This window comes from Miscanthus floridulus, chromosome 17 (genome assembly GCF_019320115.1).
Source record: "Miscanthus floridulus cultivar M001 chromosome 17, ASM1932011v1, whole genome shotgun sequence".
Classification (NCBI taxonomy): domain Eukaryota; kingdom Viridiplantae; phylum Streptophyta; class Magnoliopsida; order Poales; family Poaceae; genus Miscanthus; species Miscanthus floridulus.
This window is the reverse complement of record NC_089596.1, coordinates 33,335,929-33,354,502: the sequence shown is the minus strand read 5'-3', so window position 1 is coordinate 33,354,502 and position 18,574 is coordinate 33,335,929. Positions and strand designations below refer to the sequence as shown.

Sequence of the window (18,574 nt, the reverse complement as noted above, 5' to 3'; positions counted from 1 at the left end):
CAACGCCGAGGCCCGTACCCTTAGTAGAAAAAATGCCAACTGCCCCTATCCGGGAGTCCCCGAGAGCTCGGCCAACAGAGGACGGGCCAGCTGCCGCTGCTAGCGGTCCTGGTAATGGTGAATCATTGGCGCACACGACAGGCGCGTCGGCGACCGTGACCGAGGCTACGACTGAAAAGGTCAATACTTTGGAAGCGGAACTGCAGTTGTTGATGCACCGGAGGCTGAGGATGCAACTCCATCGACGGCCGAGGAGCAACCTTCACCACCTGCAGCGATGCCAGGAGTGGTCGGAGCAGCTATCCAACCACGGTCCCCTAGTGGTGCCTCAATTGACGACGGAGGAGGACGAGGTTGTGGAGATCAAGCGTGCCGCACCCAAACCCTAGTCCGTCTAGATTCTCCAAAAACACGGGGAAGAGGTGGTAGTTGTCGAGGAAGAAGACACCACCAGGGAAATAAAGAGGCTAAAATTCATTGTTGCTGGTGTTATGACTCAAATCGAGGTGAGTACCGCACCTGAAACACTGATATATGTTGTTGGAAACCATGGCTTATCTCTAGCATTCTTCATCCACAGGGGATAGCTCGAACAGCCGAGCAACGGCATCAACTAATGAAGAGGATGGAGCCCCTCGCTGAGGAAAACAAGAAACTCCGGGAGGCGTTAAATCTTTCAGAGAAGAATATTAAGAGGGCCCAGCGCGAGCGGGACCTTGCAGAGTCTAACTCGCGAGACCTTGAACATCAGAAAGGGGTTCTGTCTGAACAATTAACGGCTGCATCCGACCAGCTGAAGAAGAAGTCCGAGCAACTGGCGATTGTATCCGAGGAGCTAAAAAATATGTCCGAGCAATTGGGCAAGAAAACCGGAGAACTCAAAAATAAATCCGTGCAACTTGATCGGAAGTGCCAGCAGTTCGAGGATGTATCCAAGCAAAAATCCAGTATGCCTTACTACATAATGTACTTTGCAATAATTTGCCAATCCACTGTTATGATAACTGTTGTGCTTGCAGAGCAAGATGCAGAACTCAGCCAGCTTCGCCAGACCGTCGAGGAAATTCGACAAGAGAAAGCGAAAGAATCGGAGCGAGCAGCAAAACTGGCTGAAGAACTGAAAGGTAGATACCCCTGATCGGAAGTAATGTTGTAGTACTTTTCTGGTCTGATGAACCATTCTAATTTTTGTAGATTATCGCCATAAAACCAAGGCACAGTTTGATGTGCTGGTGCAGGAAGCCAAAGTCCAGAAAGACAACTTCAACACTATAACTGCCGCAATAGCACTAGTACTCGACTGCATCGACATTGAACCAGCACCCCGTCCTGACAGTAGGCAGCAAGGGCCAGACACCATCATTCAGAGATGCAAGGCAGCGTCGGAGAATTTCAAAAATTTCAACCATGACGCCGTTTTGACCGCCGCTACTCATGCCCTTGCAGTGGTTCGGTCCCACTATCCGTCTATCGACATCCAGTCGATAGGTGGTGGGTTCACAGACAGGCTGAGCGATGCGCAAACCCAACAACTGGAGGATGAAGTTGAAGATGCAACAAAAATGCTTATCGGCGATATAGACCTGTTTGGCGAAACAGAAGCTGCTGGTGAATCTTAATGAACTGCTCGGATACTATCGCCTATACTACTTACTTTATTTAGCGATGAAGAGTCGTTTGTATTAATAACCCGACGCCGTTATGCATAATATAAGCAGTGTGGCGGGATGTTAGAGCCTTGGTTTCCTCCATAATTATCAAAGCAGAACACATGCTGCCCAGCGGCCAATTTGAGTAACTTGCCGAGAAAAATAGTTAAAGTGGTGTTCGAGCAGTTAGTCTATGCCTGAAATCTAGGCCTTGACTAGCCCATAGTTCATAACATCGAGCGCAGAGACCCTGACATGTGTAGGATTAATAGGCATGACCAAGGAACTGTAGCCGACCAACCGTAACGCAAAGCGTGGAACCCCTTAGCGCGTGTAGGAAGTAATCAGAGACTGGGTCGTCCCCATAGAAAACAGAAAAGAAAAACGTGTGTTGCTCGACGATCGGCGAGCTATGTTATGAAATTTGGAGTGCAAAAATCATCGTCGTTTTTAGGAGGAAAAACTTATGTGATTCGGAGAAAACATAGTAGACGATTTTTGGAGAAATCGTGTTCGTCGATTTTTGGAGTTAACGTGTTCGGCATTTCGGAGGAATCGTGTTCGGCGATTTGGAGTTAACGTGTTCGGCGATTTGGAGAAATCATGTTCGGCGATTTGGAGTTAACGTGTTCGGCGATTTGGAGAAATCGTGTTTGGCGATTTGGAGTTAACGTGTTCGGCGATTTGGAGGAATCATGTTCGGCGATTTGGAGTTAACGTGTTCGGCGATTTGGAGAAATCATGTTCGGCGATTTGGAGTTAACATGTTCGGTGATTTGGAGAAATCGTGTTCAGCGATTTGGAGAAATCGTGTTCGGCGATTTGGACGTACTTTGGCGAGCGTATTGGAGGTCGTCACGGAGTGTTGTATAGCCCGATAACGGTAAGTGAAGCTTATAATTGAGGAAAAAATGGAGGAAAAATATGGAGACCAAAACTTTATTAATCTGAAGGTAAAGAATACATATCTGTGTTGTTTGAGGGATAGAAGCGTATAAGGTGCTCTATGTGCCAGGAGTTAGGAACATCGAGTCCATCTAAGTCACATAAGCGATAAGACCCTGGTCGAGTAATACCTTTGACGACGTAAGGTCCTTCCCAGGGGGAAGACAGCTTATGAAGCCCTTCGGTTTTTTGTTTCCTATGTAAGACGAGGTCGCCGATCATGAACGAGCGACCTTTGACGTTGCGGTTGTAATACCTTCGTAGACCTTCAAGGTACTTGGCTGTGCGAACGCAAGTAATCAGACGCTCTTCCTCAGCCCGATCAACGTCTTCTCTTCAAACAGCTGAGGCTTGCTCTTCATCATAATTTTCTACTCTAGGTGCTCGGAAAGCAATATCCGCTGGGAGTATGGCTTCTGAGCCGTAGACCATAAAATATGGAGATACGCCGGTACTACGACTAGCTTGAGTGCGCAGTCCCCATACCATAGCTGGTAGTTCTTTGAGCCATCTGCCCGGATGCTTTTCTTCTTTCTGATAGAGCCTTTTTTTGAGGGCGTCGAGGATCATACCATTAGCCCGCTCGGCCTGGCCGTTAGCTCTAGGATGAGCAACAGAAACGTATTTAACAGAGATGCACCGGTCTTCGCAGAAGTCCCAAAAATGATGGCCGATAAACGTCGTCCTGAGGTCGGTGATGATGCTGTTCGAGAGACCGAATCTGTGTATGATGTCTTCAAAGAGCTCGGCTGCTTTCTTTGCAGTAGCTGAGACGAGTGGTTTGTACTCAATCCACTTGGAGAACTTATCGATGGCGACATACACATACCGGAAACCTCCTGGCGCTGGTTTGAAAGGCCCGATCATATCCAGTCCCCAGCATGCGAATGGCCAGGAAGCTGGAATGGTCTACAGTTCTTGTGCCGGTACATGTATTTGCTTGGCAAAAAACTGACAACCCTCACATCGTCGAACGAGATCTTCTGCATCGAAGATGGCCGTGGGCCTGTAAAAACCTGCTCGGAAAGCTTTGCCGACCAGTGTTCTCGAAGCCGCATGATTGCCACAGGAACCAGAGTGAATTTCGGAAAGTAGCTTCACACCGTCGTCTTGGATGATGCACTTCTATAGTATCCCTTCCTTGGCACTTTCCCTCATCAGGCTACCGTCTACCAACACGTAATGCTTACTTCGGCAAATTAGTCGTTTGGTTTCGATTTTGTCGGCGGGTACTTCGTCGTTGGAGAGGTGTTTGATGAACTGTTCCCTCCAATCAGCGACCGGCGAAGGTATCGCGAGCACCAACTGCTTGGCAGGGGGTACTTCTACAACTTCCTTATCTTCTTTAATGGATGGTGTCAGGAGGTCTTGAACAAAAACCCTCGACCGAACCGCGGCGTGAGAAGATCCTATCTTTGATAGCTGGTCGGCTAGTTAGTTTTGATCCCGTACCATGTGGTGGTACTCGATACCGTGGAATTTTCCTTCAAGCTTCCTAATTTTGGCACAGTATGCGTCCATTTTCTCACTAGAATAGGACCAATCCTTATTGAGCTGGTTGATAACCAGCGCGGAATCCCCATATACCATGAGGCGTTTGACGCCGAGCTCGATGGCTATACGGAGACCATGGAGACATGCTTCGTATTCCACGGCGTTGTTGGAGGCCGGAAAATGTATACGAAGAATGTATCGGAGTTTGTCCTTTGTTGGCGTGATGAACAGAATACCCGCACCAGCACCATTGATGTTAAGGGCTCCGTCGAAGTACATCACCAAGTGCTCCGAGCAAGCGGCGGCAATGGGTTCTTCGATCTCGGTCCACTCAGCAATGAAATCAGCAAGCGCCCGTGACTTAATGGTTGGTCTGCTTCTGAAGTCAATGGAGTAAGTGCCGAGCTCAATAGCCCACTTGATGATACGACCATTGGCCTCTTTATTGTGGAGAATATCCCCCAGAGGGAACTCTATGACCACGACGATCTTGTAGTATTCGAAGTAATGTCGGAGCTTGCATGAGGTAATCAAAATTGCATATAACAGCTTTTGCACCTGAGGATAACGAGTTTTGGGCTCATTAAGTACCTCACTGATGAAATAGACTGGACGTTGCACCTTATAGGCATGTCTAGTTTCCTCGCGTTCGATGACAATAGCCATACTAACAACGCGAGAGGTGGCGGCGATGTAAACTAGCAGAGTTTCATCTGGTCGTGGCGCTGTCATGATTGGAGGTTTTGTTAAGAACAACTTGAGCTGCTCAAAAGCTGTGTCTACCTCCTCTGACCAAGAAAAACGCTCAGAGGCCTTGAGGAGCTTGAAGAAAGGTAGCCCTTTTCACCAAGACGCAAGATAAAATGGCTTAGCGCAGCCATGCAGCCTGTAAGCTTCTATATATCCTTGACACACATTGGCCGTTTCATGTTGGTGATGGCAGAGACCTTGTCAGGGTTTGGTTCGATGCCCCGAGCACTGACGATGTATCCCAGTAGGATACCGGATGGAACTCCAAAGATGCACTTTGAAGGGTTCAGCTTCCATCGGTATTTGTTCAGGTTAGAGAAAGTTTCTTCAAGGTCAGCGATAAGATCGTCGGCGGTTCTAGTCTTGATGACCACGTCATTGATGTAGGATTCGACATTGCGACCGATCTATTGGTCGAGGCACGTCTGGATAGCCCTTTGGTAAGTCGCTCTAGCGTTCTTTAGTCCGAAGGACATAGTGGTGTAGCAGTATGCACCGAAAGGCGTGATGAACGATGTCTTGACCTGGTCTTCTTTCTTGAGGGAGATCTGATGGTAGCCAGAATAACAGTCAAGAAAGGAGAGCAACTTGCAACCAGCGGTGGAGTCTACAACCTCGTCTATCCGAGGCAGGCCGAAGGGGTCTTTAGGGCAGTGTTTGTTAAGATCAGTATAATCAACACACATTCTCCATTCTTTATTCTTTTTTCTTAACAAGAACAGGATTAGCTAACCAATCTGGATGATACACTTCTTTTATAAATCTGGCAGCTAAGAGCCATTTTATTTCTACCCTAATGGTCTCCTTTTTGTACGGTGCGAATCGGCGAAGTTTTTGCTTGATCGGTTTGGCAGTCGGCAAGACATTCAAGGAGTGCTCGATCTTCTCCCGCGGTACCCCCAGCATGTCTGCAGGTTTCCAAGCAAACACGTCGGCATTGGCACATAGGAAGGAGACGAGCGCGCTTTCCTATTTGGGGTCGAGGTGAGCCCCAATTTTCACTGTCTTGGAAGGGTCATCGAGGTCGAGGCTGATCTCCTTGACTTCCTTGGACTTGGTGGAGGCTCGAGGAGGCTCTGGGATCTCCATGTCGTCAGTAGACGCCACCTTGGCTTCGGCGACCACGCTAGCCATCTGGATGGAGAGGTCGGTGGCTTCGGCGAGGGCGAGACTTTCTGTCTCACAGGCGTAGGCGACGGAGAGGTTGGCCCGCAGAGACAGGACTCCTGCGGGTGAAGGCATCTTCAACACCAGATACACATAGTGTGGAACGGCCATGAACTTGGCCAGAGCCGGACGCCCTAGTATTGCATGGTAGGCGGTGTCAAAGTCGACGACATAGAAGTTGATATGCTCCACTCGGTAGTTGGTTGCCGTGACGAACTATACTAGTAGGGTAATTTCCCCAAGCGGTCTAGATGCCCTGCCAGGTACTACACCCCAGAAGGAGGAGTCTGAGGGCGTGAGATCTGTTGTCCTGAGGCCGAGCTCCCTCAGGGCTCCTACGAAGAGTAGATTCAAAGCGCTCCCACCGTTGACAAGGACTTTTCTGAAGAGCACCTTCTGGACAGTCGTGTCAAGGACAAGGGGAAAATGCCCTATGTAGGGTATGTTTGCCCACTGGTCGGCCCTACTGAAGGTGATGGGGATTTCAAACCACGGGCGATAGCTGGGGTTGGCGATAGTTTCCTCTAAAGCGACGGCGAGCACTCGTCGGGCTGCGAGCTTCCGTTCCCTTCTGCTCTCGTTAGAGGCGAAACCCCTGAAGATGGTGGCGACCACCTTGTCATGGTCCTGGAAAGCATTATTATTATCCCCAGGTGGTCGGCGTCCTCCATTCCCACCATTGTCGTCGTTGTACTTTTTCTCCTAGAACTCCTTAGCCAATCCAAGGCAGTCTTTCATCTTGTGTTTGGCATTCTTGTGTAGGGGGCATGGCCCATCGAGGATCTTCTTGTACTGCTCATCGTAGTTACGCTTTACGCGCGGCTCATTGACGTTGGCAACAAAGTGATCTGGTTGGCGGCGGTGATTCCGACCAGGTTTGAATCCATCTGGCCGATCTCGTCCGCTGTCCCGATGGAAACTATGGTCATCGTAGCGGCGATCATTGTATCGTCGGTCGTCGTTGTGGTCGTCATGGCAGCGAACGTTGTGCTACCGGTCATCGTTGCGGTCGTCGTGGCGGCGAGGCGGGCGATTAGTGCCTGTATCTTCATTAAAACGCACCTCCACTTCCTCGGCGTCGGCGTACTGGTTGGCGGTTGTGATCATCTCGCCGATGCCGGTAGGTGGCTTTCTGTTGAACTTAGAGCAAAGTTCACGGTGATGAAGTCCTCGGACAAAGGCGGTGATGACTTTGGCTTTCGTGATGTTGGGAATAGAATTCCTCATCTCGGAGAAGCGTCTGATGTAGCTACGGAGTAGTTCGGATGGCTTTTGGGTGATGCAGTTGAGATCATGCTTGGTGCCCGGACGCCTGCATGTTGCCATGTAGTTGTCAGTGAAGACTCTCTTCAGATCTTCCCAAGATCCGATGGAGTCCAGGGCAAGGCTTGTGAACCAGCTCATGGCGGTTGGCATGAGCATGACGGGGAGATAATTCGCCATGACGTTGGTGTCTCCTCCGGCGGCGTGGACGGCGGTGGTGTAAGCCTGCAGCCACTGAGTTGGGTTCATCCTTCCTTCATAGGGCTTGACTCCGGTGATTTTGAAACCACGGGGCCACTGGAGCGTTCGGAGCGCCCTGGTGAACGCTGGGGGCCCTTCCGGGTTGTCAGGGATGATATCAGCAATATTACCGGCGACGATCGGCTCCAGAGCTGAGTCCGGGTTACCGTACTCCTGCTCGTACTCCCGGCGACGTCGTACTTCATCTTCATGGCGCCCGAAATGACGTTGATCGATACGCCGTCGTGCATCCCGAAGGTTACTGAGGTGCACTCGGGCGTCCTGTTCGATCTCTTGGTCGTGCTAGCGATGATGCTCGGCGTGGTGTCCTCCAACTCCCCCCTAGGGAGGTAGTGACTGGTTGGCGTTCCTGTTTTCATGAGCGGCGCGTTCTTCATCTGTTTCACCATTTCGAGGGGGGTTGCTCAGTGAAGGTCTCGGCGAGGGGCTCCGTGGAGCCTTGAGACTCGGAGTCTGGATTTTCCTCTAGGATAGTATGTAGGGATGTTCTGGGACCCCGGCTAGCGTGTAGCTTGTTGAAGGTTGGTGGGAGCTGATCGGCGACCTGGTCGGTGAATTTGCCCCTCAGGGCGTCCTGATACGTAGCAGCGGCGTTGGCGAGCCTGAGGGGCAGGGTAGTGAGCCCCAAGGTTTGCTGAGCATTGAACACCGATAGATCGAGATTGGAAGGTGGTCGGTGCTGAATAAGGGTGTCCAGAGCCGACTCAGCAATGGAGAGGCAATCGGTGAGTTTCAGGTCGACCCGTTCGATAGACTCGATCAGATCGTCATTTTGACATGCCTCCTCTGGTAGCGAGGAAGCGAGCGGCGAGTAGCTGATGAAGTCGACCCCGAAAGTGGTTCCAAGATTGGATCTGCAGTCATAGGTGCGAGGGTGGTCGGCGCGGAGCGGATCTGCATCGGCTCGAGAAGCTCTCCAACTCCATCGGCGTTGATGATCCACGTGATGGATCCGACCATGAAGATCTGGCCGGGCTGCGGGAGGGATGAAGAGCCTACAAAAAAAGCCATCTTGTTTGACAAGGAAACAGCATGCACACCCCTACCTGGCATGCCAACTGTCGACAGTATATCATCGGCAGTCCACCGAGGGGTATCCCGCGATGGTAGATTGATCGGCAGAGGAGCGTGTAATCAAGAACAAGAAGGCAACAGAGACACACGAATTATATAGGTTCAGGCCATTAGTATGATGTAATACCTTACTCCTGTGGCCTGTTGGTTTGTATTAGCTATCATATGATTAGCCGTGATTTTGTAGGGGGTCCCTGCCCGCCTTATATAGTCCGGGGGCAAGGTTACAAGTCGGTTAGATCTGAGAGATAACCAGAAAGTAATAACCGATTACAAGAAACATGGGATCGTACATATCCTATCAGATCACGTAACATCTTCTGGATATTCTCCCCATGCCTTGCGGGAGGCGCCGAGTAGAATCATGCCCCGCAAGGCTCCTTCTCGTGGGCTAGACCGCCCCTGGAGGTGTAACCCATGTGGCCTGCCATGGGTATCCGGGGTCATACCCCCCACAAACACCCATTGGTTCTCATCCATTGACATACATAGTAGCCACAAAGCATGGTTCCGGGAGGCTGCCTCGAGCACTGCACGTCAGTGACATAAGAAAACAGTATAGTCAAACGCATTGTTCCATATAATCAATATTCTCCTTGTTTGGGTTAGAAAATGGTCATACCCATGGACTGATACAAATAGTGAACCTGTCCTTCTTCTCTGGGTCATGCACTCCACCTTCTTTATTGTAATATCTATAGGCGCTGTTCAAAGGAAAAAAATAATCAATTTCGATATAACAACATTCCGATGCAAAAATTAGTATGACAAGTAGTAAACTACGATTACTTACTTATGTAAAATGTTGATGAAACCTTTGTATCACAAGTTTGAGTCTCTTATGTGGAATAAAAATTGCATGTCCTCAAAAGATATGGTCAAATTCAAAAATTTTACCCCAGTGGCAAATATGTCATTAGCTGGGTACCTCACTGGCACTGACCCTAAGCCGAGTTCGACTGTACTCAAGTACCACTTCTGAAAGACCCTCATGTATGCCAATCTCTAGTTGCATTCTAGGGCAAAATCAGGTAGGAATTCCTTGCCTGGCACGTAATTAGAGGGGCACTCGGGACTGTCTCCATCCATCATCTCTTTAATGAAGTTATTGCTGCTTAGGGTTTTGCTTATATGGTGTTGGCCACTAAAGATTGTTGGAGATGCTTCCTTGGCCTTGCTAGCCTTAGCATTTGGGGGAGACAAAGCTACCCCTGCCTTGCCCTTGATCGTAGAAGCATCCATCAGGTTGCTACCCTTCTGAAAACCTCTCACCATCTTAGAAATCATTTGTACCTATGGTGGTGGTGGCGGTGGCGGCAAGGGCGGTGGGGGCAAAGCCATTTGTGGCTATAGTGGCTGTGGTGGCTGTGGCAAGGGCGGTGGGGGCAAAGCCATTTGTGGCTACGGTGGCGGTGCTGGCACAATAGTTTGTACCTACTGAAGCGGCTCCAATGGGGGTGGGGGTGGCGGTGGCAGAGGTGGTGTAGCGCTGCCCCTAACACTTGTTGTGTTCCTTGTTGAGTCTAGTCCTGATGTGCCTCTTCATTGCATGCTTCCTCAAACTCAGGTACTCTCCTTCCTACAATGATATCTTCCATGGATTCTTCATAGGAGAAGCTGAGATTGGGGTTTGCCTGGACTACTAAAACATCCATGAACGAATCCCTCATCTGCTACTCATATGTCGGTGACAACTGCGCACATGCTTTGCCCGTGGGGCTTGTTTCTACTTGTTCCTCTACCTAAGCCAATTGCAGCTGAGGCGAAGCAGAAGGTGCACCCGACGGGGTGGTTAACACCACAATGTCTTGTCATTGCCAAGCAATGAAATAGCCTACAAGGTCACCTAAGACCATCTCATCATTAGGAGCAGGGATCTCAACTTCATAATGGAGATGATTCGGAGAAACCGAGAGCACTTCAACCCTCTTATATTTGTCCGGAAGTACATTGCTATGCATAGTGCATCCTAGATGAGCAATTCCACAGGTAACCTGTATTGTCTTCCCCTTCCTATTGTAAGGAATGTGCAGAGGAAAAGTCTCAAGTGTGATTGATGCAACACTACTTGGCACTGGCACTGCAGATGATGTCGGCTCCACGGTAGAAAAACCTTGTGAAGCTTTCATCTGATTAATCTTTTCATCGATATATGCGTCGGCCTTCTTGCAAAGGGTGTCAAAAAGGTCATCCTTGTAGCGTTGCCTTATTCTATAACTACTCACCTCCTGTGGAAAACTATGCTTAAGTCCCATCTTGGAGGAGACACCCTGCATGCAGACATGGTGTTCCTTATTGCCTAGGGCGACACTAAGCTCATCCACCTCCTGTCTGGGTTTAAATTCGCCTTGCATTTTTTCTGAGCAAGTGCCTTCATGGCCTCGGCGGATGCTTCAGTACGCGCATCAGGGATTACTAGTTGCCCACTTTCTTTGTCCTTAACTTCCCTAGCTCTAACCCAGTTCAGTGTGCGTTCTTCTAAGCCCTCATATTTATACGGAACACTAGCTTCCCTAGCAGCCTCAGCCTCTGCTCTCTACTTTTCAACCTTCGGGCTATATCCAGCTGAGTCGAGACGGTGAGGGTGAATGTTCTTCTTCGCGAGCTCTCTGTTCAAGCCACTCAAGGCTAAGGCCGCAGGTGTGGACTTCTATTCACAAAACCATTGCTATTGATCAGGTTTGATCTTCCCAAACTCCTTGAATGACGTATGACCCTTTAGTCAAAAACTAGTATTTAGTTGGGACCTTCAGCCTCAGAAACTTTTTGCCACCTGTTTCATTGCCAACTTCTTGATGAGCTCTTCTGAATCAGGAGGGAAACTAAACACCCCCATCATCTTCTTCCATATCTTGGTCTTCTCACTATTGGGCACATCATTCCAATGCTGTATTGAGCAATCCAAAATGTCCTAGACCGCCGCTCCTATCGTGTTTGCAAAGCAGGAGTGTACGCCATCAGGTTGTATGGGCTTGCCGATAGGGCTAACCTCTTCTACAACAATAGTCTGTCCTTTAGGGAACTTGTTTTGCATTCTTTGCCGTCGCTTCCATTTCTCTCTCTAAGGAGCGGATGATGTAACTATAATCTCTGTCTGTGTCTGTAATTGCTCTATGGTTTGCCTAGGCATATGGGTAGACACATGCACCTATACACATAAAAAATAAGGAAAATGCTCACACACTTATGTGAAAAAATGTGGTCAACTGATAGCAAGTATAGACTTACATCCTCGGTCAGATTGTATTATGGGTCCTCAAGTTCGGCCCTGATAGCTTTGCGGTCAGGCCTAGGACTAGGATCCGAAGCTTCTTCCAATGAGGTCAATGACGTGTCATTGCCATCGTCGTCCGACAGCCACTCCAACTTATCTGCTTTGTTTGTTGTTGTTTCTTTATCCATCGCTAAGGAATGTGGATGAATTTATCTAAGTCATGATGGAAGGGCGTATTGTTATAAATATTATTTGTAGTGTACATTCGAAATAAGATTAAAAAGAATCAACGTGGACTATAGATGTAGCTTTTCTAAACACACACACACACACACACACACACACACACACACACACACACACACACACACACACACACACACACACACATATATATATATATATAGATGTAGTATTTCTAAACTTCATAGATTCCATCAATATATGTAGCATTTCTAAACATCAATATATATATATATATATATATTAGCTAGGTTCTAAACATCAATATATATAGCATTTCTTGTCTGATAAGATTAAAAAGAATCAACCTTTGGTGAAAGGTCGGCGGAGGTGATGGCACCGAGGAAGAAGAGGTGCGAGCACTGGCCGCAAGGAAGAAGATGGAGGAGCACCGAGGAAGACAGGGGGAGCACCGAGGGAGCACCGGGACTACCGAATGAGCACCGGGGACCACTGGGGGAGCGCCAGGACCGTTGGGAGCGTAAGAGGATCTTAGGTGGCAGATGGATGCATCGACTCCCAAGGACACCGAGGGAGCACTGGGGGAGCGCAGGTGGAGCGCCGGGAAGGCCGAGAGCACCGAGGGACCATAGGGGGAGCGTCGGGACCTCCGACGGCGAACGAACATGTGGGAGGCGGAGGTGGCCGACGGCGGTGGACGGTGAAGATGAACAGGCGCCAAGAAAAATTTTGGCAGCGCTTTGCTGTAATTTCGAACAAATGCGTCAGGGACTTAGAATTTTTTCACCCAAGCGTTCCTATATAGGGTAAGAATCTTCAGCGGCGGTTTTCTTAAGTCAGCCGCCGCTGAAGATGATCTTTGGAGGCGGCCAACATAAGCAACCGCCCCCTGAAGATCATTTTCGGGGGCGGCTGACGTAAGCAACCACCCCTAAAAATATATGCTAGGGCAGCCAACCAGTGTTGTCCGTCCTGTTTAATTTGTGAATGGCTGGACTATCCTTTGAGGTTTCATAAGGACAAAGGACACCCAACATAGTCTGACCTACACAAAATTAGCACAGCCAGACCGTCCTACGATACATTCTAAAATTTACATCAGCCGTTGGATAGATTTGCCCATGTTCACGAGTGGATAAGGACATGTCGGTCCACACGCGCTCATCACTCAACATAATCGCCGGCCGGAGCTCCAAATCTACCTGCCCTCGCTGCCCTTGCCACCGCTGCCCTTGCCCCGGCCCCGGCTGCCCTTGCCCCCCAGCCTCGGCGTTCTTCACCCCCATCTACTCAGCACACCAGCAAGTCTCCTCTCCACGCGTTGCTAAAGCCTCACTCCTCCACACGCTGGTAAGCCACATCCGGTAATATTACATGTCTTGACGTATTTGTTTCTCGAATTAATATTAGGGTACCCTTAATATTAACTTCTTGCATGTACCTAATGGATATATTTTCCTTGATATAAACTAGTTTATTAATAATCTCATACAATAATATTTCTTGTATAATAATATATGTAGATGCAGATTTAGAGATTATTTAAATAATAGTAGAGTCCAGGAATTAAATCAAATTTTAGGAGTTTTCTTTTTATTATTTTGCATAATTTTATAGATGTGTTCTTTAAATTGTTTTAAATGGGTGAATTTGGAGTAACAATATGTGTTACTTTAAATCATTTTTCATAATTAAATGGGTGAATTTATTGTTGCAAACTAGTTCATTAATTAACCAGTGAAGTGATCACATATATGTCTCTTTGCTAGTGATGTGTCTCTTGCTACTTATTTTTATATGCAACTAACAAGTAACTTCAAATTTTTTTCTAATCTAATCTAATATATTTGATAGCTTAGCAAGCTATGCCGTGGTATGTTGTGCATCGTGGTCGGACCCCTAGTGTCTACTCCAATTGGCATGATGCACATGCTAAAGTGGATAAGTTCAAGAGAACTTGCCACAAAAATAACAGTCGGAACAAGAAGCTTATGCAGCCTTCTATGGTCGTCAGGATGTTCTCAGACCACCACCACCACTTGAACCTGCAAACCTAACAAGAAGATGAGGCAAAGTGCATTTGATGTCCTACATGTCATTATCTTAGCTCAAGCTTTAGTCATTTCTTTTTTAGTTTGGATAATTTGGAAGTTAATGTAATGTTAGTTATTAGCATTGCTTGTAAGTACAACTCCTGGTAGTAGACTGGTGGTGCTATGCTTACCACTTCATGCAGGAGGTAACTTCAACTATTTGGATGCAGCCAACAGAAGAAACTTGCTTGTAGTTGTACTAAGTCTAATCTCAGTGTTAGTCCTTGTACCTAGAGTAATCTCAGAGTTGTGTCTAATCTAGTGGCAGCGACTGTCCCTTGTCTCTTGATATTTCGTGGTTGGTGTAGGATCATGCTATGGGTGCATAAGACTGAGTCCATAGTCCACAATGCCATAGCAGTGTAGGTGCTTGTACATATCATGCATGGAATGTTCCCCTCTAACATGAAGTCGTGTGCTAGTAACAACAAACTCGATAGGGTTGCGGGGCACACCATAGTGCCTTGGGTGGTATTCCTAATTGTATAAGAGCTATAGACACACAAATTGTACACTCTAGTGGCAGCGAGTGTCCCTTGGCGCTTGATATTTCATGTGCAAGACATAGGACTAGCCAAACAACACTACTATAGTCTAGCCCTGTCATTTATAAGGTGGCCGGACTGTCCTATTGTGGGCATGATGAGTTAGTCAACTATTCGTCGATCGTGGTTGGTTGGTCTATGGTTAAACTTGTTACTTTGTGCTATTAGGACCAAAACCAATACCTACACACCTTTTTCCGTGAAATTTAGTCACCAAACATGTGAAACACAAAATTCTGGCCGCCCCATAATCAATGCAACTCTCGATTTATTAAAATGTCAAATGCTTTGAACTATGAGCAAACATACATGAAATGTTACTAACATTTATGATACGAGGTAGTTACCATCAATTTAATCATATGATATATGTTAATAATATATTTATTTGAAAACATAAATGTACAATGTAGTTACCATTAAATGAATCATAAAATATATTTTCATAATAAATTTATTTGGAAACATAAACGGTTGATCAATCTTGAGAAAATTTGACTAGCATGAATAGTAGCCATGGTTTAGGTAGACAATACTTATAGAGAAACAGGGCTAGGGAGATGGAAAGTGTTTGACCATATAGTGGGCGTGATTTTGAAGAAGTAGTACTATGACAGAGAGTATTGGAACATGTAGTGGGGAGGGAGTTCATGCAGGATCATGCTATGGGTACATAAGACTAAGTCTATGGTCCACAATGCCATAGTAGTGTACGTGCTTGTACATATTGTGCACGGAATGTTCTCGTGCGCTAGTCACGATGAACTCGATTAGGTTTCAGGGCACACCATAGTGCCTTGGGTGGTATTCCTATTTATATAAGATCTATAGACACACAAATTGTACACTCTAGTGGCAGCGAGTGTCCCTTGGCTCTTGATATTCCATGTGCGAGACATAGGGCTAGCCGGACAACACTACTATAGTCTTCTAAGGTGACCGGACTGTCCTGTCATGGGCATAATGAGTTAGGAAACTATTCGTCGATCATGGTTGGTTGGTCTATGGTTAAACTTGTTACTTTGTAATATTAGGACCAAAACCAATACCTACACACCTTTTTCCATGAATGTTTAGTCACGAAACACGCGAAACACAAAACTCTCGCTGCCCCATAATCAATGCAACTCTCAATTTATTAAAAAGTCAAATGCTTTGAACTATGAGCAAACATACATGAAAGGTTACTAACATTTATGATATGAGGTAGTTACCATCAATTTAATCATATGATATGTGCTCATAATATATTTATTTGGAAACATAAATGTACAAGGTAGTTAGCATTAAATGAATCACGTAATATATTTTCATAATAAATTTATTTAGAAACATAAACGGTTGATCAATCTTGAGAAATTTTGACTAGCATGAATAGTAGCCAGTTTAGGTAGACAATACTTATAGAGAAACAGGGCTAGGGAGATGGAAAGCATTTGACAGTATTGTGGGAGTGATTTTGAAGTAGTACTATGACAGAGAGTATTGGAACACGTAGTGGGGAGGGAGTTCATGCAGGATCATGCTATGAGTGCATAAGTTTGAGTCTATGGTCCACAATGCCATAGCAGTGTACGTGCTTGTACATATCATGCACAGAATGTTCCCGTCTAACATGAAGTCATGTGCTAGTAATGACAAACTTGATAAGGTTGTGGGACACACCATAGTGCCTTGGGTGGTATTCCTATTTGTATAAGATCTATAGACACATAAATTGTACACTCTAGTGGCAGCAAGTGTCCCTTGGGTCTTGATATTTCATGTGCGAATCATAGGGCTGGCCGAACAACACTACTATAGTCTGGCCCTATCATTTCTTAAGTGGCCGGACTATCCTATCGTGGGCATAATGAGTTAGGAAACTATTCATCGATTGTGGTTGGTTGGTCTATGGTTAAACTTGTTACTTTGTACTATTAGGACCAAAACCAATACCTACACACCTTTTTCCATGAATGTTTAGTCACCAAACATGTGAAACACAAAATTCTGGCCGCCCCATAATCAATGCAACTCTCGATTTATTAAAATGTCAAATGTTTTGAACTATGAGCAAACATACATGAAATGTTACTAACATTTATGATACGAGGTAGTTACCATAAATTTAATCATATGATATATGTTAATAATATATTTATTTGAAAACATAAATGTACAAGGTAGTTACCATTAAATGAATCACATAATATATTTTCATAATGAATTTATTTGGAAACATAAACGGTTGATCAATTTTTAGAAATTTTGACTAGCATGAATAGTGCCCATGGTTTAGGTAGACAATACTTATAGAGAAATAGGGCTAGGGAGATGAAAAGCGTTTGACCATATAGTGGGTGTGATTTTGAAGTAGTACTGTGACGGAGAGTATTGGAACACGTAGTGGGGAGGGAGTTCGTGCAGGATCATGCTATGGGTGCGTAAGACTGAGTCTATGGTCTACAATGCCATAGCAGTGTACGTGCTTGTACATATCATGCACTGAATGTTCCCCTCTAACATGAAGTCATGTGCTAGTAACGACAAACTCAATACGGTTGTGGGGCACACCATAGTGCCTTGCATGGTATTCCTATTTGTATAAGATCTATAGACACACAAATTGTACACTTTAGTGGCAGCGAGTGTCCCTTGGCTCTTGATATTTCATGTGCGAGACATAGGGCTAGCTAGACAACACTACTATAGTCCGTCCCTGTCATATCTAAGGTGGCCAGACTGTCCTATCGTGGACATGAAAAGTTAGGCTATTGCTCAGGCATTGTCCGGTGTTCTCAAATATTTCATTGTCGAACTATCCTATTGTGGCAGAAAAGATTGTCAGGCACAAAACATGTTTGGTCATGAAGTATGAATTGACAAGACAGATTGTTATGAAGACTACACTGATGAACCCAAATGTGATCATATGTTACTTGCAACAAGCACAACTAGCAAGAACAAAAAGGTGATAGTCGATCCATAAGTAGTCACACATAATGGTTCTCATAAGTAGAATCCAAATATCAAGTCTCATAGGCAAAAGCGAAATAACAAGTCTTCATCATCAAAAGTTATCTTAACATCCGTACTTCCATGTCACCCCATAACTCTCGCGTCATCTCCTATCTATCTATGGTGACTGCACATCCGAGGGACCATCCAAAGCACCAGTTGCCGATGAAGGAATAGGAGGGTCGGTGATGCTCTCTTTGACATTAGCGTTGATGACATCGTGAACCTCGTGGGTAGTCTCATCTGAAGGAGCAACAATATTTTAACATTTGCAAACATATATAGTAACACTATGAACTATAAATTTGGTCAATCTTGAGCAATTTTGACTGATACGAATCCCATAATTGCATATTTGATACAAAATAGTCTCACCTATAGCACCTACTATCGAAGAAGGCCTAGGAGTGTCGGTGATGTTCTCTACGACACTAGCGTCGCCGACATCATGAACCTTATCAGTCATCTCATCTGAAGGAGCAACAATAATTTAACATTTATGATACAAAATAGTTACCATTAAATTAATCAAATAATATATCATGATAATAAATTCATTTGCAAACATAAATAGTAACACTATGAACTATAAATTTTGTCAATCTTGAGCAATTTTGACTGATATGAATTCCATAATTACACATTTGATATGAAATAGTCTCACCTATAGCACCTACTATCGAAGAAGACCTAGGAGTGTTGGTGATGTTCTCTATGACACTGGCGTCGTCGGCATCATGAACCTTGTCAGTCATCTCATCTGAAGGAGCAACAATAATTTAACATTTATGATACAAAATAATTACCATTGAATTAATCAAATAATATATCTTGATAATAAATTCATTTGCAAACATAAATAGTACACACTATAAACTATAAATGCCCACTCTTAGCATTTTGAGAATGAGTAAT

The 18,574-nt window shown here is 45.8% G+C and overlaps 1 protein-coding gene across 1 annotated transcript; it reads left to right on the top strand.

Annotated features, from left to right (window-relative positions):
- The first annotated feature begins 625 nt into the window (after positions 1–625).
- Positions 626–1,619, top strand: LOC136515514 (uncharacterized). Its single transcript, XM_066509081.1, has 4 exons — positions 626–947; positions 1,020–1,124; positions 1,195–1,335; positions 1,447–1,619. Exons 1-4 carry the CDS (start codon positions 626–628, stop codon positions 1,617–1,619), a joined length of 741 nt encoding a protein of 246 aa, XP_066365178.1.
- Positions 1,620–18,574: the final 16,955 nt, after the last annotated feature.